Source organism: Chelon labrosus (assembly GCF_963514085.1).
Source record: "Chelon labrosus genome assembly, chromosome: 8".
NCBI classification, from domain to species: domain Eukaryota; kingdom Metazoa; phylum Chordata; class Actinopteri; order Mugiliformes; family Mugilidae; genus Chelon; species Chelon labrosus.
In genome coordinates, this window is record NC_140358.1 from 12,962,088 (window position 1) to 12,984,918 (window position 22,831).

A 22,831-nucleotide genomic window follows, 5' to 3' on the forward strand; every position below is an offset into this window, starting at 1 on the left:
CACTATTGCGTTTTCTATAAAGTTAAATCATTGGAAATCGAGATCTAGTTCATGCTCCTTATTCATGAAATATTAATTAATTCATGATGAGTAATCTAAACAGTCTCTAACTGTAACTTAGATACTGCCAAATGATTAACGTCTTAGCAGTACAGTGTGATTTAGTTGTACAAACAGAGGTTAGAAATATGAGCTTTTATAAGTAAGTGATATTTCACGTTTGTAGCAATGACCCACGTGTCACAAACAAAGATCTGAAGCCATCACAGTGCAGCTGAATCTGTATTTGCTCAGATTAAGCATCCATAAGTATTTCCACTGTATATTTTAATCTTAACATCACGTATTCCACTCGGGGATCAATGAAGACATGTCTTAACACAGCTTATAGCTTTACTTTGACTATTAGGTTTCAAAAACATGAGCAATCATTTAACACCTCCAAGCAGGACTCATGATAACAAAAATGGATGTATATATATATATCCAAATATTTAGGAAAATAAAAAACTACTGTATGTCTTAACTATCAGCAAAACGTATCAATTAAAGAAACCTTTTTTAACACCTTTTGTACTGGCATACTTCATTTTGCACTGATCTTGTGAATAACTGTTCCACTTTGCTGCTGTTAACAATGCAAATTTCTACACTAGAGATCAAATTATATTATATTTTTAAAAGGACAAATGTCACATAAAAAACAATTCAACACTGGAATGACCCCCCCCCCCCCCCCCAAAAAAAAAAAAAATAAAAATAAATCTTCATGTTAGAGAAAAAATAATTCTTGCGACACATGGTCACACTTCAGCTATCGACTGTCTTCAAAGTGTCCTTGGAGTAAGCTGGACTGAAGAGCTCTCCATGGTGCTGAAGTTTAAAAAGGAGGAAAGAAGTGTATCTAAAAGCTATAATTCCTCAAATTATTATTACATTAATATTCACATAATCTAAATTACTGCTCAATTTGCCAACATTAAATTACTCCACTAAATGGAAGAAATGAAATGCTTCCAGTTAAAAAAATAAAAATAAAAAAATGCTAACATAAGTTAAAGTAAGTAGGACTGAAAAAATGAATAAAAAGTGCACATAAAGAGTGTTTTTCTGTGAAGCTCTTTTGTTTTGTTCTAGTGAACACTGTCAATGTACTGTATATAAAACGTACATATGCCTTTACCTCTAGAGGAGAGTCTGGTTCGTCCAGGATGCTCTTCTCACTCTGCATTCGCTGCATCGTCCCTGTAGAACTGGGGTCCATTATCAACACGTTCTGACTACCAGCTCTGCCGAACTTGCAGTCACTCTTTCTGGAGTCAGTCGTCCTGCACACCTCGTAATTGTACACGTGTTGGAGAGTCCCTGTCCCCAAAGTGTCTGAGTAACGTGGTGGATAATATGGAATCACAGGGAGGTTGGAGTGATACAGGATGCAAGACTGTCTCCACCTGTAGATTTTCACTGATATGATAACCACTAAACACGTGATGAAGAGGAAGGAAACTACAGCCAGAGCCAACACTAAGTAAAAAGTCAGGTTGTCATTGTACTCCTTGTCGTGTGGAAAGTCAATGAACTCTGACAGCACTTCAGGGAAGCTGTCCGCCACCGCCACGTTAACAATGACTGTAGCTGAACGAGAAGGCCGCCCATTGTCCTCCACTATAACAGTCAGTCTTTGTTTCACAGCATCTTTATCAGTCACTTGGCGGATAGTTCTGATTTCTCCATTCTGTAAGCCCACTTCAAACAGCGCCCTGTCTGTGGTTTTCTGCAGTTTATAGGAGAGCCAGGCATTCTGTCCAGAGTCCACATCAACAGCCACCACTTTAGTCACCAGATAGCCCACATCTGCTGAACGAGGAACCATCTCAGCCACCAGAGAGCCTCCAGTCTGGACTGGATACAGAACCTGAGGAGGGTTGTCGTTCTGGTCCTGAATCATTATTTTCACTGTCACATTGCTACTGAGTGGAGGAGAGCCTCCATCCTGTGCTTTGACGCAGAACTGAAAATCTTTGATCTGCTCATAGTCAAATGACCGTACTGCATGGATGACTCCACTATCAGCACTAACGGACACATATGAGGAGACTGGTACTCCGTTAACAGAGGAGTCCTCCAGTATGTAAGAAACACGAGCATTCTGGTTCCAGTCAGCATCTCTGGCTTTTACTGTGAATACAGAGAGCCCTGGTGTGTTGTTTTCTACAATGTAGGCCTCATATGAGCTCCTCTCAAAGACAGGAGCATTGTCATTCACATCCGAGATCTGTAAGGTGAGAGTGACGCTGCTGGAGAGAGAGGGCACTCCCTCATCAGAGCAGGTCACTGTGATATTATATTCGGAGGCTCTCTCTCTGTCTAGTTCACCCCCTGTTACCAAAGTAAATACATTATTTGATGTTGACCGGATTTTAAAATGAACATGGTCATCTAAAACGCAGTGGACTTTTCCATTTTCATTTGAATCTGGATCCTGGACGTTCATCATTGTCAGAACAGTGTCTGGTTTAACATCCTCAGATATACTGGATGAGGTTGACATGATATTAATAGCTGGTGCATTATCATTTGTATCTACCACCTCTATAACAACTTTACATACATCTGCATTACCACCTTCATCTGATGCTTGAACATCTATATCGTAATGTCGAAATTTCTCGTAATCCAGTTTTCCCACTAATCTGAACACCCCATTTTCTTCGTCTATGTCGAATAATTCTAATGCCCCCTTTGGAGCATTCGAAATAGAATATCGTATGCGGCCATGTGAGCCTTCGTCTGCATCTGCTGCGCTCACAGTTGTTAATACGGCACCTTTCAATGAATTTTCTTTTACGTTAGCCTTATACTCAGCTTGCGAACAAACGGGTGAATTATCGTTTGCGTCCAGTACAGTTACGACAATTTGAATCGTACCAGAAAGCTGCGGGCTGCCACCATCTAAAGCAGTCAGTACTAAAGACACTCGGTTCTGTTTCTCTCGGTCAAGAGCCTTTTTCAAAACCATTTCAACATTCCTACTGCTACCTATACGATAGGGATTCAAAATGAATACATCACTTGAACTCAGTGAATAGCTCTGCAGCCCATTGACGCCCACATCGTCGTCAGCAGCTTTTTCTAAAACAAATTTTGACCCAATTTGAGCCAACTCGCTTACATCAAATTTCATTTCACTGTTTTTAAAACCGGGAGAGTTGTCATTAATGTCAGTGATCTCGACAGTGACGCTATAAAATTGCATAGGATTCTCCAAAATGACTTGAAATTCAAGAGCGCAGGGCGTCGTCTGTCCGCAGAGCGCTTCTCTGTCTATCCGCTCTTTGATAACAAGGACTCCTCTTTCTTTATTCAGCTCGATGTATTCTCTGCCTTCTCCAGCATATACACGAGCCTTGCCCGATTTGAGCCGTTTCACGTCTAAACCCAAATCTTGTGCTACGTTACCCACCAACGATCCTTTCGCCATTTCCTCGGGGATCGAGTAGCTGATCTGGCCCAAAACAGAGCCAAGAAAAACGACTGAGAGGAACAACAGAAGACCTACTGGCGATATCATTGTTCTGTCCGATAAATCCCCGTCCTCAGTGAAGAGAAAAGCCGTACTCCAATGAAACGGTATTAGAAACAAACGCCAACAAAATAATTAAGAATAAACTGTCCAAATGATACTGTCAACTTGGTCAGTGTCTCCGCGTTTAATCATAACCTTGCTGCAAACAGTGCAGTTGTTTTTTATTCTCTTCCTCTCTAACATTTCAAGATAATGGGGGAGGTACTGCTGTAGTAAGCTCTGAAATCTCAACAGCCTGGTCAACAGCGTCCCTGTGAGTTGGATTCACTGAACTACACATTAAACAGACATTCCTGTTTTTTTTCGCGGTTGATCACAGTATGTGTGTATGTGTGCAACTACTTATCAAACTGCAAATTACTGTGTGCGATAATTTTAATTATGATTCTCAGTTTTTAATACTGACCTGCATGGACACGTTTTAGAAGTAAATATCACACAAATTAATACTAAGTGATTGGAGTTATATCAAGTAATGACAGTATTTGTATTAACACAGAGAATCTAAAATTTAAGAGTAATTGACGGACTCCTGAAATGATCCACCAATCTACAAATCTGATGGAAAGAATAAGCACTGCTATGCTGAACATAATCTTTAGACAAAAAATGAATAAACAAAATAAATCCAACCTATGGCACTAAACCTTGTGCAGCATGTGCATTTTGAATACTATTATGATACTTTCACTGTATGCATTTTCCAGAGAAAAATCACAGAAAGAGCAACATACCCATCAGCTCACGCAACGTGAGAAACTGTGTGTGGTGCTGACAATTACATCATTCATTAATGCAACAGCATGGAGCACTTTGATTTAACTGACCTCTAGAGGAGAGTCTGGTTCATCCAGGATGCTCTTCTCACTCTGCATCCGCTGCATCGTCCCTGTAGAACTTGGGTCCATTATCAAAACGTTCTGACTACCAGCTCTGCCGAACTTACAGTCACTCTTTCTGGAGTCAGTCGTCCTGCACACCTCGTAATTGTACACGTGTTGGAGAGTCCCTGTCCCCAAAGTGTCTGAGTAACGTGGTGGATAATATGGAATCACAGGGAGGTTGGAGTGATACAGGATGCGAGACTGTCTCCACCTGTAGATTTTCACTGATATGATAACCACTAAACACGTGATGAAGAGGAAGGAAACTACAGCCAGAGCCAACACTAAGTAAAAAGTCAGGTTGTCATTGTACTCCTTGTCGTGTGGAAAGTCAGTGAACTCCGACAGCACTTCAGGGAAGCTGTCCGCCACCGCCACGTTAACAATGACTGTAGCTGAACGAGAAGGCAGCCCGTTGTCCTCCACTATAACAGTCAGTCTTTGTTTCACAGCATCTTTATCAGTCACTTGGCGGATAGTTCTGATTTCTCCATTCTGTAAGCCCACTTCAAACAGCGCCCTGTCTGTGGCTTTCTGTAGTTTATAGGAGAGCCAGGCATTCTGTCCAGAGTCCACATCAACAGCCACCACTTTAGTCACCAGATAGCCCACATCTGCTGAACGAGGAACCATCTCAGCCACCAGAGAGCCACCAGTTTGGACTGGATACAGAACCTGAGGAGGGTTGTCGTTTTGGTCCTGGATCATTATTTTCACTGTCACGTTGCTGCTGAGTGGAGGAGAGCCTCCATCCTGAGCTTTTACAAGGAATACAAGCTCCTTAATCTGTTCATAATCAAATGAGCGCACTGCATGTATAACTCCAGTTTCAGAGTTTATAGACACATAAGAAGAAACTGGGGTGCCACTGACCTCCGTGTCCTCCAGAAAGTATGAGATTCTTGCATTTTGATTCCAGTCAGAGTCCCGTGCACTAATAGTGAATACTGACATGCCTGGGGTATTATTTTCAACAATATAGGCTGAATACTTCGATTTGGTAAAGAGTGGAGCATTATCGTTTACATCAGAAATTCTCAAATGTAAAGTGCTTTTAGTAGAAAGTGGGGGTGATCCTGAATCGGTTGCAGTTATTGTTATGTTGTATTCAGGTTTTGTTTCACGATCAAAAACTACATCTGAGAGCAAATTGAAATAATCAGTCAATGAAGATTGTATTTTAAAAGGGAGATTAGAATCAATAGAACAACTTATCTGACCGTTTCTCTCAGAATCTGCATCTTTAACATTAAAAACTGCTATTGTTGTACCAGGAGCGACGTCCTCTGAAATTATGCTCGAGAAGGACATTATATTTATAACTGGAGCGTTATCATTTATGTCAACGACCTCAATGACAACTTTGGTTGCGTCACTTAGGCTACCCTGGTCTTTGGCGATGACTCGAATTTCATATTTTTTGTCTTTTTCGAAATCAATGTTATCAATAACTGTTATTTTCCCGGAATAACTGTCTATCTTAAATTTGTCGGCAGATTTCCCCTTCATGTCAGAAAAAGAATATGCAACTAAGCCATTAGAGCCGCTGTCAGCATCTGAAGCATTCACTGTAGTTATGTAAGTTCCTATGGGGGCATTTTCTGCTACAGTAGCTTTGTACAATGATTGATTAAATACAGGAGGATTATCATTAACATCAAGTACAGTGATCTCTATATTTACTGTACCAGATCGTTGTGGAGTTCCTCCGTCTACTGCTATCAGCTTTAAAGCGAGCTCGGGGTTCAACTCTCTGTCTAATGGCTTCTGTAAAATCATCACAGCGAATCGAACTCCATCTGCGTTGGAGTGTTGTTTCAAAACAAAATTCTCATTAGGAGACAAAACATAATTTTGCAAGCCGTGAATCCCCGCATCTGGGTCATATGCGCTTTCTAAGTCGAAATGAGATCCTACTGTCGCAGACTCGCTAATTTCTAAATTTATCACTTTATTTTTGAACGTTGGCGCATGGTCGTTTACGTCTAATATTTCTACCGTTACCCTGTGCAGTTCAATAGGATTTTCTAAGATAATTTCAAAGCTGAAGCTGCACGGTGTTACATCCCCACAAAGCTCTTCTCGGTCTATTCTCTCATTCACGACTAGAATCCCTTTGTCTGCCTTTAACTCGGTGTACTGGTTGGTTTCTCCGCTCACGATGCGGGCCCGGCCCGAGCGCAGCCTTCTCAGATCCAAACCAAGGTCTTGAGCTACATTACCGATCAGAGAGCCTCTCTTCATCTCCTCCGAGATTGAATAACGGATTTGGCCGCTGATGGTGGAAACCATCGAGACGAAAATGAAGAGCTGCCATGGTCGTGTCCAATACAACAGCCATTTTCCGCATCGGTCCTGGCGTATCCCCATGTCTAAATTATAATATCCGAGAGCGAACTGTAAATTAAATAATTAAGTCAGACGAGAAAACGCAATCTATATTCCAAGCAAATGGTGCTGTGTCTACAGCTTCAAAAACTGTGAGCTTGTAGGACTGAATTTCCCTCTAACACCTCCGTGTATAAAGACAGCGTCTTGAACCTATTCTCTTTCTCTCCCCTGTCACGGTGCTAAAACCACCACACTCTGTTTTTTCCTGACCAACAGCGTCCCTTAGAGTCAGAATGGAGGAAAGAACAGGAACAGCTGCAATTAAATAAAAACTCGAAACAATCTAAAGAGTGAACCAACAAGAATATAAACGACTACAAATAACAGTAACAAATCAAATGGACCAGGGATGGTGTGATATAAAAGCACAGACTGCACACATACCAAAACCATTAATAGAAAACCAGAGATAAAAAGTTGTGTGTAAAACAAAACTTATGTGAAACAGTTCAGCACGACACTGCTTAATATATGAAGAGCTTTAAGTGAAGTTAAGGTATTTTTGTAGTTAAGGAAGGGGAGCTATACAACACTGTAAAGCACACAAATACATTATATGTCCATACTCTGCTTTTACAAATAATGCAGCAAAGCAAAGTTTTATATGAAATATAACAGAACAGTTTGTAAATGTACCTTCTTCTTTCGTTTTAAAGTTCTAAATATATGGCTCCAGAAACAGTATCAAGTGGTGCAAACAGAGTTGCTGTCCATGGTTCTGAAAACGAAGGCATAGCACAACGCTTCACGATGTACAAAAACAAAAAATAAAAAAGTCAGAATACAAATAAATAAATGCTCACGGAGTAAGTGACTAACCTCTAGAGGAGAGTCTGGTTCATCCAGGATGCTCTTCTCACTCTGCATCCGCTGCATCGTCCCTGTAGAACTGGGGTCCATTATCAACACGTTCTGACTACCAGCTCTGCCGAACTTACAGTCACTCTTTCTGGAGTCAGTCGTCCTGCACACCTCGTAATTGTACACGTGTTGGAGAGTCCCTGTCCCCAAAGTGTCTGAGTAACGTGGTGGATAATATGGAATCACAGGGAGGTTGGAGTGATACAGGATGCGAGACTGTCTCCACCTGTAGATTTTCACTGATATGATAACCACTAAACACGTGATGAAGAGGAAGGAAACTACAGCCAGAGCCAACACTAAGTAAAAAGTCAGGTTGTCATTGTACTCCTTGTCGTGTGGAAAGTCAGTGAACTCCGACAGCACTTCAGGGAAGCTGTCCGCCACCGCCACGTTAACAATGACTGTAGCTGAACGAGAGGGCTGCCCGTTGTCCTCCACTGTAACAGTCAGTCTTTGTTTCACAGCATCTTTATCAGTCACTTGGCGGATAGTTCTGATTTCTCCATTCTGTAAGCCCACTTCAAACAGCGCCCTGTCTGTGGCTTTCTGTAGTTTATAGGAGAGCCAGGCATTCTGTCCAGAGTCCACATCAACAGCCACCACTTTAGTCACCAGATAGCCAACATCTGCTGAACGAGGAACCATCTCAGCCACCAGAGAGCCACCAGTCTGGACTGGATACAGAACCTGAGGAGGGTTGTCGTTCTGATCTCGAATATTTAATCTAACCGTGGTGTTGCTGCTTAAAGGCGGGGAACCACCATCCTGTCCTTTTACAGAAATATTTATGGTTTTAATTTGCTCATAATCAAACGAGCGAACTGCCTGTATAACTCCACTTTCTGCGTTTACAGATATATATGTGGATATGGGGTTGCCGTTTATATGTGTATCAATAAGCAAGTAAGAGACTCGTGCATTCTGTCCCGAATCAGAGTCGTGTGCTTTAACGGAAAACACAGAAAGTCCTGGAGAGTTATTCTCAATGATATCGGTTTCATAATAACTCTGTTCAAATAGGGGGGCGTTATCATTGACGTCGGATACTTTAAGTGCTATTGTCTTGTTAGTTGAGAGAGGTGGGTTGCCTTCATCTACAGCTGTAAAAGTGATATTGTAATCAGGATTTCGCTCCCTATCAAGAACACCGTTTGTAACCAGAGTATAATAATTCTTAATAGATGATTGAACAGCGAAGGGAATGTTGCTGCTTACCGAGCACTCTACTTTGCCATTTTTGCCTGAATCTAGATCTTTAACGTTTATAATAGCTACAGTACTTCCAGAGGGAGAATCCTCAGGGATGGTACTAGAAAACGAGGTCAGCGTTATTAAAGGTGCATTGTCATTTACATCCGTCACCTCGATTATTACATTTGTTGATGTGCTTTGTCCACCTTGATCTTTTGCCTGCACGCCAATCTCATATATTTTGTTCGCTTCATAATCAAGCAAACCGTTTACAGTTAAATCGCCGCTGTTTTCATCCAAATGAAAAAGTTCAGCAACATTACTAGACAGGCGATTGAAGTGATATGTAACCCGACCATTCATCCCTTCGTCTGCATCGGTTGCGCTTAACCTCACCACTGATGTCCCCTTTGGAACATTTTCTTTCACAGTTGCCTTGAAAACTGTCTGTGTAAAAACGGGCGCGTTGTCATTTGTGTCTCGGACAGATATGTGTATTTTTAGTGTACCGGATCTCTGTGGTTCACCCCCGTCCACTGCAGTTAGCGTGAGAAGCAGCTTTTCCTCTTTCTCTCGATCTAACGCGCCAGACAGATACAGCTGCGCATATTTATGACCATTTGGGCTGGACAGGACTTTAATATTAAAATGTGTTGTTGGGTGTAAGGTATATCCGTGTAAAGCATTGATTCCAACGTCGGGATCTGTGGCACTCGCTTGTAGAATTTCGGTACCCGGGAGAGCTGATTCCAAGATTTCTACATGCATTTCTTTCTCGTGAAAGACGGGGACATTATCATTAACATCTAACACTTCCACTACAATGCTATGCAGTTGCATTGGATTTGTCATAATCATTTCAAAGTTCAAGCTACATGGCGATGTCTGCCCGCAGAGCTGCTCTCTATCTATTCGTTCTCCTACGACCAGAATCCCTTTGTCTACATCAAGCCTAACATACTCGCTGCTATCACCGCTAACAATTCGGGCACCGCCCGATTTCAGCCTTTTAGCATCGATACCCAAATCTTCAGCCACATTTCCTACAAACGAACCCTTTCTCATCTCCTCGGGGACAGAGTAGCGGATCTGGCAGACAACCGCCTTCGTGAGAAAAACAATGATGAAGGCTCTTACTTGCCATTTAACAGTGCGTTCCAAGCGGACTAAATGCATATTCTTGAAGAAATCCATTAAAAATCCTCAAAAGTATAGTATGACTTCCAAAAAAAATAAAATAAAATACCTTCCTTCCTTGACGTTTTACAATCCACAATGTAACAAAGGATACATCAGCCTAAAAATCACTGGTAAAAGGCGAAGAACGAATGTCCTGCTCTCTACGGAAGATTAGGAGGAGTAGAGGAGGTGTAACTCAAAAGCCTTGAAAGACCAACAGCGGCCCTTACAGTCCGGTGTAGAAATAACAAGTGTCAAAAAGTAAGGAGGGAAATATGTTATTTAAGCAGTTACACATTATTTTTAATCCACCATATGCGTGTGTGCCTCACAGTGAAAGGGGAAATTAGTTGTTGCGTCTAATTATTTCTAAACCAGAAAAATATAAAGTGGTAAAACAACACAAAAATGCACAATAATTAATGAGGATAATAAAGTAAGCATAGTTTTATAAAGCAGAAACTGAAACCATCTGTGAAAGCAAAATTACCAGACTAAAAATAAGAAGAATATAAAACCTTAAATACATTATAGTGAATACACTTAAGGTTTGTTTAGAATGACGGATCAATAAACTAACTCACTAACAGAAAAAAAAAAAAGAAAAACAGAAACTGAATATAGAGAGACAACAAATTCAGCAGTGACTCAACTAACCTCTAGAGGAGAGTCTAGTTCATCCAGGATGCTCTTCTCACTCTGCATCCGCTGCATCGTCCCTGTAGAACTGGGGTCCATTATCAACACGTTCTGACTACCAGCTCTGCCGAACTTACAGTCACTCTTTCTGGAGTCAGTCGTCCTGCACACCTCGTAATTGTACACGTGCTGGAGAGTCCCTGTCCCCAAAGTGTCTGAGTAACGTGGTGGATAATATGGAATCACAGGGAGGTTGGAGTGATACAGGATGCGAGACTGTCTCCACCTGTAGATTTTCACTGATATAATAACCACTAAACACGTGATGAAGAGGAAGGAAACTACAGCCAGAGCCAACACCAAGTAAAAAGTCAGGTTGTCATTGTACTCCTTGTCGTGTGGAAAGTCAGTGAACTCCGACAGCACGTCAGGGAAGCTGTCCGCCACCACCACGTTAACAATGACTGTAGCTGAACGAGAGGGCTGCCCGTTGTCCTCCACTATAACAGTCAGTCTTTGTTTCACAGCATCTTTATCAGTCACTTGGCGGATTGTTCTGATTTCTCCATTCTGTAAGCCCACTTCAAACAGCGCCCTGTCTGTGGCTTTCTGTAGTTTATAGGAGAGCCAGGAATTCTGTCCAGAGTCCACATCAACAGCCACCACTTTAGTCACCAGATAGCCCACATCTGCTGAACGAGGAACCATCTCAGCCACCAAAGAGCCACCAGTCTGGACTGGATACAGAACCTGCGGAGGGTTGTCGTTCTGGTCCTGGATTATTATTCGGAATGTGGCTATTGAACTCAGAGGGGGGGATCCAGCATCGCGGGCAGTTACATTGAACTCAAACCATTTGATCTGCTCATAGTCAAATGATCTCACTGCATGTATGACACCATTATCGGAATTTACCGACACAAATGATGACAAAGCTACCCCATTAATTTCTTTGTCCTCCAGAAAATAAGAAACCAGAGCGTTCTGGCCCCAGTCTGCATCACTGGCACTGAGAGTAAATACTGAAAGTCCAGGAGAATTGTTCTCTGGTACAGTCTTGCTATATTCTGATTCATCAAATATTGGTGGACTATCATTCACGTCAGATACTTTAACATTGATGATTTTACTACTAGAAAGAGGCGGAGAGCCTTGGTCAGACACCATTATGCTGATATTATACTCAGGGACACTTTCTCTGTCTAAGAAGTCTTCTGTTACTATGGTGTAATATCCCGTTAATGAAGACTCAATTTTGAAAGGTACGTCAGACTTAATGGAGCACTTGACAACACCGTTACCATCAGAGTCTTCATCATCCACATTCACAACAGCTATAGTTGTACCTGGAGGAGAATCCTCCGATATGGAGTTAGAAAATGACATGAGCTGTATTGTAGGGACATTGTCATTCTCATCAATTATTTGAATGATTACTTTACATGTATCAGTATATCCTCCATGGTCACTAGCCTGAACGTTAAGTTGATAAGTCTTAGACTTTTCAAAATCGAGATTACCTGCAACTTTGATTTCTCCAGTTTCAACGTTTACTTCAAAAAGCTGCTTCGCCTCTTTAGAGACATGAGGGAAGGAGTAAGTCACTTCACCGTAGTGCCCTTTGTCTGCGTCATTTGCACTAACAGTGGTTACCACTGTTCCTTCAGGAGAATTCTCCTTCACATCTGCTTTATAAACAGGCTGACTGCACACTGGTGCATTGTCGTTAGCATCAAGCACGGTAATATGAATACGCACTGTCCCTGATTTACGGGGCTCACCGCCATCTGAAGCAATCAACACGAGATTGTGAGTCTCCTCTCTCTCTCTATCTAAAGGGTTTTGCAAAACCATTTCAATAAATTTCCCACCATCAGTCTGGCTCTGTACTTCTAATTTGAAGTTATCCGATGGTTTAAGTGTGTATTTTTGAATATCATTTATTCCAACATCAGGATCGTCTGCACTCACCAACGAAAAACGAGTACCTGATGCAGCATTTTCAACAATTTTCAAGTTGATTTCAGCTTTAGGGAACGACGGACTGTTGTCGTTAACATCTATAACCTCCACCGTCACCCGATAAAGCTGGATTGGATTTTCTAAAATGACTTCGAAGCTAAAGCTACAGGGCGTCGTCTTTCGGCACAGCTCTTCTCGGTCGATTCGCTCTTTAATAACAAGTGTGCCTTTGTCTCGGTTTAAATCAACATACTGTCTGCTTCCTTTTGTAATAATGCGAGCTCGACCTGATATGAGCCTCGACACATCCAAGCCTAAATCTCTTGCAATGTTTCCGACAAAAGATCCTTCTGCTTGCTCCTCCGGTATGGAATACCGAGCCTGACCAGTCACTGAGCTCAGCTGGAAAAGACAAAGAATGACAACCAGCGCTTGCCATCGGCCTCTGCCAGCGATGTTCCACAAACAAGCCATCATATATCCAAAGATGAAAACGGAGTGATCCCTTTGAATGCCAAACGGTTGTAATTTAATCCATAAAAAGAAAAGGTGCAGGTATTTTAGTAAATAAACGTCACGATAAAATCCACAATTTAAAACCCTGGCGGTCAGAGCGTCGTCTTTCTATGCAGGAAAACGGTAAAAGGAGTTAAAGGGGTGGACCGCTGCTCCGGCTGTTTGGACTGTTAGTCAGTGATGAATCAACAGCGGCACTCAGAGCCCTTCCTCGGTAATGTAGGTAGGTGGTGCACATAGCGTCAGGAAAGGTTTAATGTTTTATTTCAAAAGAAAGAGCATGTTTGTTCATAGATCAAATAAAACGTTTTTGTGATTAGAGTGGTACATATGGTTCATATGGTGATATGTTCGCTCGACAGTAGTCCAATAAAGTGTCTTAAATGTCAGATAATAGTGAAATCAAGTTGTCTAAAATCAAATGCAAGCTTCATTATGTTAAGATCACAGAGTGTGCTTTACTACTAATGCATCAAAACTATCTAAAGCATAAATAACAAAATGCACCAATGTGCTAAAGAAAACCTAACAAATTCGAAAAAAAGTATATATTTAAGTAAGGAGGAAATAGGTAAAAAAAAAAGCAGAAAAAAAAGAAAGATATTTGTAATTTCTGATGACTTTGTTGTCACCCCTTATACCACTTGTATTTTCTTGATGCATTTCAATTTGTATTTCATATGAAGGCCTGTATGATGTGTATTCAGTTAAAACTTAAACACTCTTCAATTTCAACTACATGTTTGATGATTTGATGATTTAATTTATACTAGTAAAAGTGTAAACTGTAACTGTTTAGGGTGATCACGATATGTATGAATACATCTAAAAAATAAGAAAATAAAAATAATAATAAAATAACACCTTGCATGTGTTAAATGTGATTTTATCCTTGATGGACATTTTACAAAGTGTGTTGGGTTATGGCAGCTATTTATGTATGTATATTAATAAAAATATATAGATTTCCCACTGCAATAAGTTGTTACAGAAGCACATTAAAAATGGTCCAGTCGACAGTTCCAGCACCATGGACAGTGACACAAAGCAAACTGAAAGGTCTGAACTAAACTCTGAGTACTTGTAGAAAAAAAGTATATATATAAAGACAGAAAGGATGTTTAAAGATATTACTCACCAAAGTTGACATCTGAGAACAGTTGCCTGATAGCTGCTTTTCCACTTGAGATGTATCTGTTCCATCTCCATCCACACTCACTAAACTTTGACTAATAGGCTGCATATGTTTCATGTCAGACATTCTGGAGTCAGTTGTCCTGCATACTTCGTAATTATACACGCGTTGGAGAGTCCCTGTCCCCAAAGTGTCTGAGTAACGTGGTGGATAATATGGAATCACAGGGAGGTTGGAGTGATACAGGATGCGAGACTGTCTCCACCTGTAGATTTTCACTGATATGATAACCACTAAACACGTTATGAAGAGGAAAGAAACTACAGCCAGAGCCAACACTAAGTAAAAAGTCAGGTTGTCATTGTACTCCTTGTCATGTGGAAAGTCAGTGAACTCCGACAGCACTTCAGGGAAGCTGTCCGCCACCGCCACGTTAACAATGACTGTAGCTGAACGAGAGGGCTGCCCGTTGTCCTCCACTATAACAGTCAGTCTTTGTTTCACAGCATCTTTATCAGTCACTTGGCGGATAGTTCTGATTTCTCCATTCTGTAAGCCCACTTCAAACAGCGCCCTGTCTGTGGCTTTCTGCAGTTTATAGGAGAGCCAGGCATTCTGTCCAGAGTCCACATCAACAGCCACCACTTTAGTCACCAGATAGCCCACATCTGCTGAACGAGGAACCATCTCAGCCACCAGAGAGCCACCAGTCTGGATTGGATACAAAACTTGGGGAGGGTTGTCATTCTGGTCCTGGATCACTATTCGAACTGTGGCAATTGAACTCAGAGGAGGGGATCCAGCATCGCGAGCAGTTACATTGAACTCAAACCATTTGATCTGCTCATAATCAAATGATCTCACTGCATGAATGACACCATTATCGGAATTTAGAGACACGAATGATGACAAAGCTACCCCATTAATTTCTTTGTCCTCTAGAAAATAAGAAACCCGAGCATTCTGGCCCCAGTCTGCATCACTAGCACTGAGAGTAAATACTGAAAATCCTGGAGAATTGTTCTCTGGTACGGTCTTACTATACTCTGATTCATCAAATTTGGGTGGACTATCATTCACGTCAGACACTTTAACATTTAGGTTCTTACTGCTAGACAGAGGCGGAGATCCTTGGTCAGACACCATTATGGTGATATTATACTCTGGGACACTTTCTCTGTTTAAGAAGTCTTCTGTTACTATGGTGTAATATCCCGTTAATGAAGACTCAATTTTGAAAGGAAAGTCAGAGTTAATGGAGCACTTGACAACACCGTTGCCATCAGAGTCTTCATCATCCACATTCACAACAGCTATAGTTGTACCTGGAGGAGAATCCTCCGATATGGAGTTAGAAAATGACATGAGCTGTATTGTAGGGACATTGTCATTCTCATCAATTAATTGAATGATTACTTTACATGTATCAGTATATCCTCCATGGTCAATAGCCTGAACGTTCAGTTGATAAGTCCTGGATTTTTCAAAATCGAGATGACCTGCAACTTTGATTTCTCCAGTTTCAACGTTTACTTCAAAAAGCTGCTTCGCCTCTTTAGCTACATGAGCTATGGAATATTTAACTTCGCCATTAACACCCCAGTCTTCGTCATTTGCACTAACAGTGGTTACCACTGTTCCTTCAGGAGAATTCTCCTTGACATCTGCTTTATAAACAGGCTGGCTGCACACTGGTGCATTATCGTTAGCATCTAACACAGTAATATGAATACGCACTGTCCCTGATTTACGGGGCTCACCGCCATCTGAAGCAATCAAGACGAGTGTGTGAGTCTCCTCCTTCTCTCTGTCTAAAGGGTTTTGCAAAACCATTTCAATAAATCTGTCACCGTCCGGTTGATTTTGTACTTCAAGCTTGAAATTATTTACAGGTTTAAGTGTGTATTTTTGTATATCATTAATTCCAACATCAGGATCGTCTGCGATCTCGAGTGAGAAGCGAGTCCCCGATGCAGCATTTTCAACAATTTTCAAGTTGATTTCATCTTTAGGGAACGACGGACTGTTATCGTTAACATCTGTAACCTCCACGGTCACCCGATAAAGCTGGATTGGATTTTCTAAAATGACTTCGAAGCTAAAGCTACAGGGCGTCGTCTTTCGGCACAGCTCTTCTCGGTCGATTCGCTCTTTAATAACAAGTGTGCCTTTGTCTCGGTTTAAATCAACATACTGTCTGCTTCCTTTTGTAATAATGCGAGCTCGACCTGATATGAGCCTCGACACATCCAAGCCTAAATCTCTTGCAATGTTTCCGACAAAAGATCCTTCTGCTTGCTCCTCCGGTATGGAATACCGAGCCTGACCAGTCACTGAGCTCAGCTGGAAAAGACAAAGAATGACAACCAGCGCTTGCCATCGGCCTCTGCCAGCGATGTTCCACAAACAAGCCATCATATATCCAAAGATAAAAACGGAATGATTCCTTTGAATGCCAAACGGTTGTAATTTAATCCATCAATCGAAAAGATGCTGGTACTTCAGAAAAGAAACGTCTCGATAAATTCCACAATGTACACCGTGACGGTCAGAGCGTCGTCTTTCTATGCAGGAAAACTGTAAATGGAGTTAAAGGGGTGGACCGCTGATCCGACTGTTTGGACTGTTAGTCAGTGATGAATCAACAGCGGCACTCAGAGCCCTTCCTCGGTAATGTAGGTAGGTGGTGCACATAGTATGAGGAAACGTTTTGTTTCAACGTTCCATTAAACATTTTGAAAAGATTTTATGTTAAAATGAAAAAAATAAATAAAAAAAATGTAAAAAAGTGCACAATGAAAGAATACCATTATCATAAACTGACAAAATATAATAGATCACATTCAGCACCACGGATAGTGACACAAAGCAGCTTAATAATTTATAAACACACACATAGCCTATATAGTATGAAAAAAAAAATGCAACAGAGTGAAAGGAGAAGAAAACATTAAAGATATCACTCACCAAAGTAGACATTTGAGAAAAGTTGCCTGAGAGTTGCTTCTCCACTTGCGGCATATCTATCCCTTCTCCATCCACACTCACTAAACTTTGACACATAGGTTGCATATACTTCGTGTCACTCTGTCTGGAGTCAGTCGTCCTGCACACCTCGTAATTGTACACATGTTGGAGAGTTCCTGTCCCCAAAGTGTCTGAGTAACGTGGTGGATAATATGGAATCACAGGGAGGTTGGAGTGATACATGATGCGAGACTGTCTCCACCTGTAGATTTTCACTGATATAATAACCACTAAACACGTGATGAAGAGGAAGGAAACTACAGCCAGAGCCAACACTAAGTAAAAAGTCAGGTTGTCATTGTACTCCTTGTCATGTGGAAAGTCTGTGAACTCTGACAGCACTTCAGGGAAGCTGTCCGCCAGAGCCACGTTAACAATGACTGTAGCTGAACGAGAGGGCTGCCCGTTGTCCTCCACTATAACAGTCAGTCTTTGTTTCACAGCATCTTTATCAGTCACTTGGCGGATAGTTCTGATTTCTCCATTCTGTAAGCCCACTTCAAACAGCGCCCTGTCTGTGGCTTTCTGCAGTTTATAGGAGAGCCAGGCATTCTGTCCAGAGTCCACATCAACAGCCACCACTTTAGTCACCAGATAGCCAACATCTGCTGAACGAGGCACCATCTCGGCCACCAGAGAGCCACCAGTCTGGACTGGATACAGAACCTGAGGAGGGTTGTCGTTCTGGTCTTGGATCGCTATTCGAACTGTGGCAATTGAACTCAGAGGAGGGGATCCAGCATCGCGAGCAGTTACGTTGAACTCAAACCACTTGATTTGCTCATAATCAAAGGATCTCACTGCGAGAATGACACCATTATTTGAATTTACTGACACAAATGACGACATGGCTACCCCATTAATTTCTTTGTCCTCTAGAAAATAAGAAACCCGAGCATTCTGGCCCCAGTCTGCATCACTAGCACTGAGAGTGAATACTGAAAATCCAGGGGAATTGTTCTCTGGTACAGTCTTACTATATTCTGATTCATCAAATTTGGGTGGACTATCATTCACGTCAGACACTTTAACATTTAGGTTCTTACTGCTAGACAGAGGCGGAGATCCTTGGTCAGACACCATTATGCTGATATTATACTCAGGGACACTTTCTCTGTCTAAGAAGTCTTCTGTTACTATGGTGTAATATCCCGTTAATGAAGACTCAATTTTGAAAGGTACGTCAGAGTTAATGGAGCACTTGACAACACCGTTGCCATCAGAGTCTTCATCATCCACATTCACAACAGCTATAGTTGTACCTGGAGGAGAATCCTCCGATATGGAGTTAGAAAATGACATGAGCTGTATTGTAGGGACATTGTCATTCTCATCAATTATTTGAATGATAACTTTACATGTATCAGTATATCCTCCATGGTCACTAGCCTGAACGTTCAGTTGATAAGTCCTGGATTTTTCAAAATCGAGTTTACCTGCAACTTTGATCTCTCCACTTTCAGGGTTTACTTCAAATAGCTGCTTCGCCTCTTTAGCGACATGAGGGAAGGAAAATTTCACTTCACCATTGATTCCTTTATCTGCGTCATTTGCACTAACAGTGGTAACCACTGTTCCTTCAGGAGAACTCTCCTTGACATCTGCTTTATAAACAGGCTGACTGCACACTGGTGCATTATCGTTAGCATCTATCACGGTAATATGAATACGCACTGTACCTGATCTACGGGGCTCACCGCCATCTGAAGCAATCAACACGAGAGTGTGAGTCTCCTCTTTCTCTCTGTCTAAAGTGTTTTGCAAAACCATTTCGATAAATTTACCCCCGTCGGGCTGGCTCTGTACTTCTAATTTGAAGTTATCCGATGGTTTAAGTGTGTATTTTTGAATATCATTTATTCCAACATCAGGATCGTCTGCACTCACCAACGAGAAACGAGTACCTGACGTGACGCTTTCAGCAAATTTCAGATATATATCATCCTTTGGGAACGACGGACTGTTATCGTTAACATCTATAACCTCCACGGTCACCCGATAAAGCTGGATTGGATTTTCTAAAATGACTTCGAAGCTAAAGCTACAGGGCGTCGTCTTTCCGCACAGCTCTTCTCGGTCTATTCGCTCTTTAATAACAAGTGTGCCTTTGTCTCGGTTTAAATCAACATACTGTCTGCTTCCTTTTGTAATAATGCGAGCTCGACCTGATATGAGCCTCGACACATCCAAGCCTAAATCTCTTGCAATGTTTCCGACAAAAGATCCTTCTGCTTGCTCCTCCGGTATGGAATACCGAGCCTGACCAGTCACTGAGCTCAGCTGGAAAAGACAAAGAATGACAACCAGCGCTTGCCATCGGCCTCTGCCAGCGATGTTCCACAAACAAGCCATCATATATCCAAAGATAAAAACGGAATGATTCCTTTGAATGCCAAACGGTTGTAATTTAATCCATCAATCGAAAAGATGCTGGTACTTCAGAAAAGAAACGTCTCGATAAATTCCACAATGTACACCGTGACGGTCAGAGCGTCGTCTTTCTATGCAGGAAAACTGTAAATGGAGTTAAAGGGGTGGACCGCTGATCCGACTGTTTGGACTGTTAGTCAGTGATGAATCAACAGCGGCACTCAGAGCCCTTCCTCGGTAATGGAAGTAGGTGGTGCACATAGTATCAGGAAACGTTTTGTTTCAACGTTCCATTAAAATTTGTCGAAGAGATTCTATAATAAAATTAAAAAAAATAAAAATAAATAAAATGTGTAAAAAAAAGTGCACTATGAAAGAAGACTATCATAAACTGACAAAATATAATGGATCACATTCAGCACCACGGACAGTGACACAAAGCAGCTCAAGTATTTTTCACACACATACATAGTATGGAGAAAAAAGTAAATAAAATAAAATACAACAGCGGGAAAGGAGAAGAAAACTTTAAAGGTTTCACTCACCAAAGTGGACATTTGAGAAAAGTTTCCTGAGAGTTGCTTCTCCGCTTGGTGCGTATCTATGCCTTCTCCATCCACACTCACTAAACTTTGACACATAGGTTGCACATACTTCGTGTCACTCTTTCTGGAGTCAGTCGTCCTGCACACCTCGTAATTGTACACGTGTTGGAGAGTCCCTGTCCCCGAAGTGTCTGAGTAACGTGGTGGATAATATGGAATCACAGGGAGGTTGGAGTGATACATGATGCGAGACTGTCTCCACCTGTAGATTTTCACTGATATGATAACCACTAAACACGTGATGAAGAGGAAGGAAACTACAGCCAGAGCCAACACTAAGTAAAAAGTCAGGTTATCATTGTACTCCTTGTCGTGTGGAAAGTCTGTGAACTCCGACAGCACTTCAGGGAAGCTGTCCGCCAGAGCCACGTTAACAATGATTGTAGCTGAACGAGAGGGCTGCCCGTTGTCCTCCACTATAACGGTCAGTCTTTGTTTCAGAGCATCTTTATCAGTCACTTGGCGGATAGTTCTGATTTCTCCATTCTGTAAGCCCACTTCAAACAGCGCCCTGTCTGTGGCTTTCTGCAGTTTATAGGAGAGCCAGGCATTCTGTCCAGAGTCCACATCAACAGCCACTACTTTAGTCACCAGATAGCCCACATCTGCTGAACGAGGAACCATCTCAGCCACCAAAGAGCCTCCAGTCTGGACTGGATACAGAACCTGAGGAGGGTTGTCATTCTGGTCCTGGATCATAACTTTCACCGTCACATTGCTACTGAGTGGAGGAGAGCCTCCATCCTGAGCTTTCACTGTCAGATCGAGTTCTTTAATTTGTTCATAATCAAACGAACGGACCGCATGTAAAACCCCAGTTTCAGAGTTTATCGACACATAATTAGACACCGGATTACCACCTACGCGTGTGTCTTCCACGAAGTAAGATATCCTTGCGTTTTGACTCCAATCAGCATCTTGCGCGCTGACGGTAGTGATAGACATACCGGGTGAATTATTCTCCGGAACGTAAGCAGTGTATGACTTTTTATCGAACAACGGGCCATTATCGTTCACATCAGAGACTTTAAGTTGCAATGTGACGGAGGTGGAAAGAGGAGGAGCCCCTGAGTCAGTGGCCATTATTATAATACTGTATTCAGAAGTCGTCTCTCTATCAAATTGCTGATCCAGCACCAGATTGTAGTAGCTGGTTAATGACGACTGGATTTTAAATGGAAGTGTTTTATCTATAGCGCATGTTATCTGTCCGTTTCTCTCTGAATCAGCGTCTTTGACGTTGACAACAGCTATTGTCGTTCCGAGTGCGGCATCTTCCGCTATAATATTGGAAAATGACATGATATTAAGAACTGGAACATTGTCATTGACGTCACTAACCTCAATGATAACTTTACTGGTGCCAATCAAACCTCCACGATCCCTGGCCTCTAACCTGAGCTCGTATTTCTTCTCCTTTTCATAGTCTATAAGCCCAGCAGCTGTTATGATACCCGTGTTTACGTCGATACTGAAAATATCAACAATACTGCCTTTTATTTTTGAAAAACTAAAAATGACTTCCCCGTTAGAGCCAATATCCGCGTCAGTCGCGTTCACTGTTATAATGTACGTACCCTTTGCAGCATTTTCAACAACCACAGCCCTGTAAACTGACTGGTTGAATACAGGGGCGTTATCGTTTGCGTCTAAAACGGATACATTTATATTCACTGTACCAGATCTTTGTGGGTTTCCACCATCGACAGCTATTACTTTGAGGGAGAGACTGGGTTTTTCTTCTCTGTCTAGTTGCTTCTGGAGCACCAGTTCAGCATATTTGCTGCCGTCTGGATTCGCATGTTGTTTCAGAATGAAATAATTGTTAGGGGACAGAATGTAATTTTGTAACGCGTTTTGTCCAACGTCAGGGTCAACTGCGCTTTCAACAGGAAATTTTGCTCCGATTGTCGCAGATTCACTCGTTTCAAACTGGATGTCTTTATTGGGAAAGAATGGGGCATTGTCGTTTATATCTAAAATTTCCACAGTGACGCGATGCAGTTCGATTGGATTTTCTAAAATGATCTCGAAGCTGAGGCTGCACGGTGTCACATCTCCGCAAAGCTGCTCTCGGTCAATTCTGTCATTCACGACTAGAGTCCCTTTGTCTGCCATCAGCTCGATGTACTGGATGTTCTCTCCGCTCACGATACGGGCACGGCCAGATCGGAGCCTTTTCAGATCCAGACCGAGGTCTTGAGCAACATTGCCAATAACGGAACGACTCTTCATCTCTTCTGGGATGGAATAACGAATTTGGCCCACCGAATGATCAGCCATAAATGAAAGCAAAACGAGAAATCCCATTTGCCATCGCCATATAAAAAACAATCGCCATCTTACATTTCTTGGGCAGAGCTGACCTCCGGTTGCCATCACAAACAGCAGATCTTGACAAATGTTACGTCCACACATGCAGAAAAAACAAAACTACAGTCCACCTTACAACGTACAGTTCACGTCCTCCTATATCTCAAAG

The 22,831-nt window shown here is 41.8% G+C and overlaps 6 protein-coding genes across 6 annotated transcripts; all 6 read right to left on the minus strand.

Moving 5' to 3' along the window:
* Positions 1-810: 810 nt before the first annotated feature.
* On the minus strand, positions 811-4,281 carry LOC311491369 (protocadherin gamma-A11-like; the record flags this gene model as incomplete). Its single annotated transcript, XM_084549273.1, has 2 exons — positions 1,172-4,281; positions 811-873 (listed from the first exon to the last, which is right to left on the minus strand). The coding sequence occupies exons 1-2, from the start codon at positions 3,569-3,571 to the stop codon at positions 811-813; spliced, it is 2,463 nt and encodes an 820-aa protein (XP_084405399.1). The 5' UTR covers positions 3,572-4,281.
* LOC311491447 (protocadherin gamma-A3-like) lies at positions 4,282-6,862 on the minus strand. Its single transcript, XM_084549375.1, has one exon. The coding sequence runs from the start codon at positions 6,838-6,840 to the stop codon at positions 4,405-4,407; it is 2,436 nt and encodes an 811-aa protein (XP_084405501.1). The 5' UTR covers positions 6,841-6,862; the 3' UTR covers positions 4,282-4,404.
* Positions 6,863-7,324: 462 nt separating this feature from the next.
* LOC311491432 (protocadherin gamma-A5-like) lies at positions 7,325-10,638 on the minus strand. Its single transcript, XM_084549361.1, has one exon. It carries the CDS (start codon positions 10,108-10,110, stop codon positions 7,546-7,548), a length of 2,565 nt encoding a protein of 854 aa, XP_084405487.1. The 5' UTR covers positions 10,111-10,638; the 3' UTR covers positions 7,325-7,545.
* Positions 10,639-10,641: 3 nt separating this feature from the next.
* Positions 10,642-19,961, minus strand: LOC311491453 (protocadherin gamma-A11-like). Its single transcript, XM_084549381.1, has 2 exons — positions 17,424-19,961; positions 10,642-10,882 (listed from the first exon to the last, which is right to left on the minus strand). The coding sequence occupies exons 1-2, from the start codon at positions 19,727-19,729 to the stop codon at positions 10,744-10,746; spliced, it is 2,445 nt and encodes an 814-aa protein (XP_084405507.1). The 5' UTR covers positions 19,730-19,961; the 3' UTR covers positions 10,642-10,743.
* LOC311491439 (protocadherin beta-16-like) lies at positions 14,279-17,036 on the minus strand (the record flags this gene model as incomplete). The annotated part of the gene is made up of 1 exon (XM_084549367.1): positions 14,279-17,036. Exon 1 carries the CDS (start codon positions 16,763-16,765, stop codon positions 14,279-14,281), a length of 2,487 nt encoding a protein of 828 aa, XP_084405493.1. The 5' UTR covers positions 16,766-17,036.
* Positions 19,962-20,112: 151 nt separating the features above from the next.
* LOC311491370 (protocadherin gamma-A10-like) lies at positions 20,113-22,584 on the minus strand (the record flags this gene model as incomplete). Its single annotated transcript, XM_084549274.1, has 1 exon — positions 20,113-22,584. The coding sequence occupies one exon, from the start codon at positions 22,582-22,584 to the stop codon at positions 20,113-20,115; it is 2,472 nt and encodes an 823-aa protein (XP_084405400.1).
* Positions 22,585-22,831: the final 247 nt, after the last annotated feature.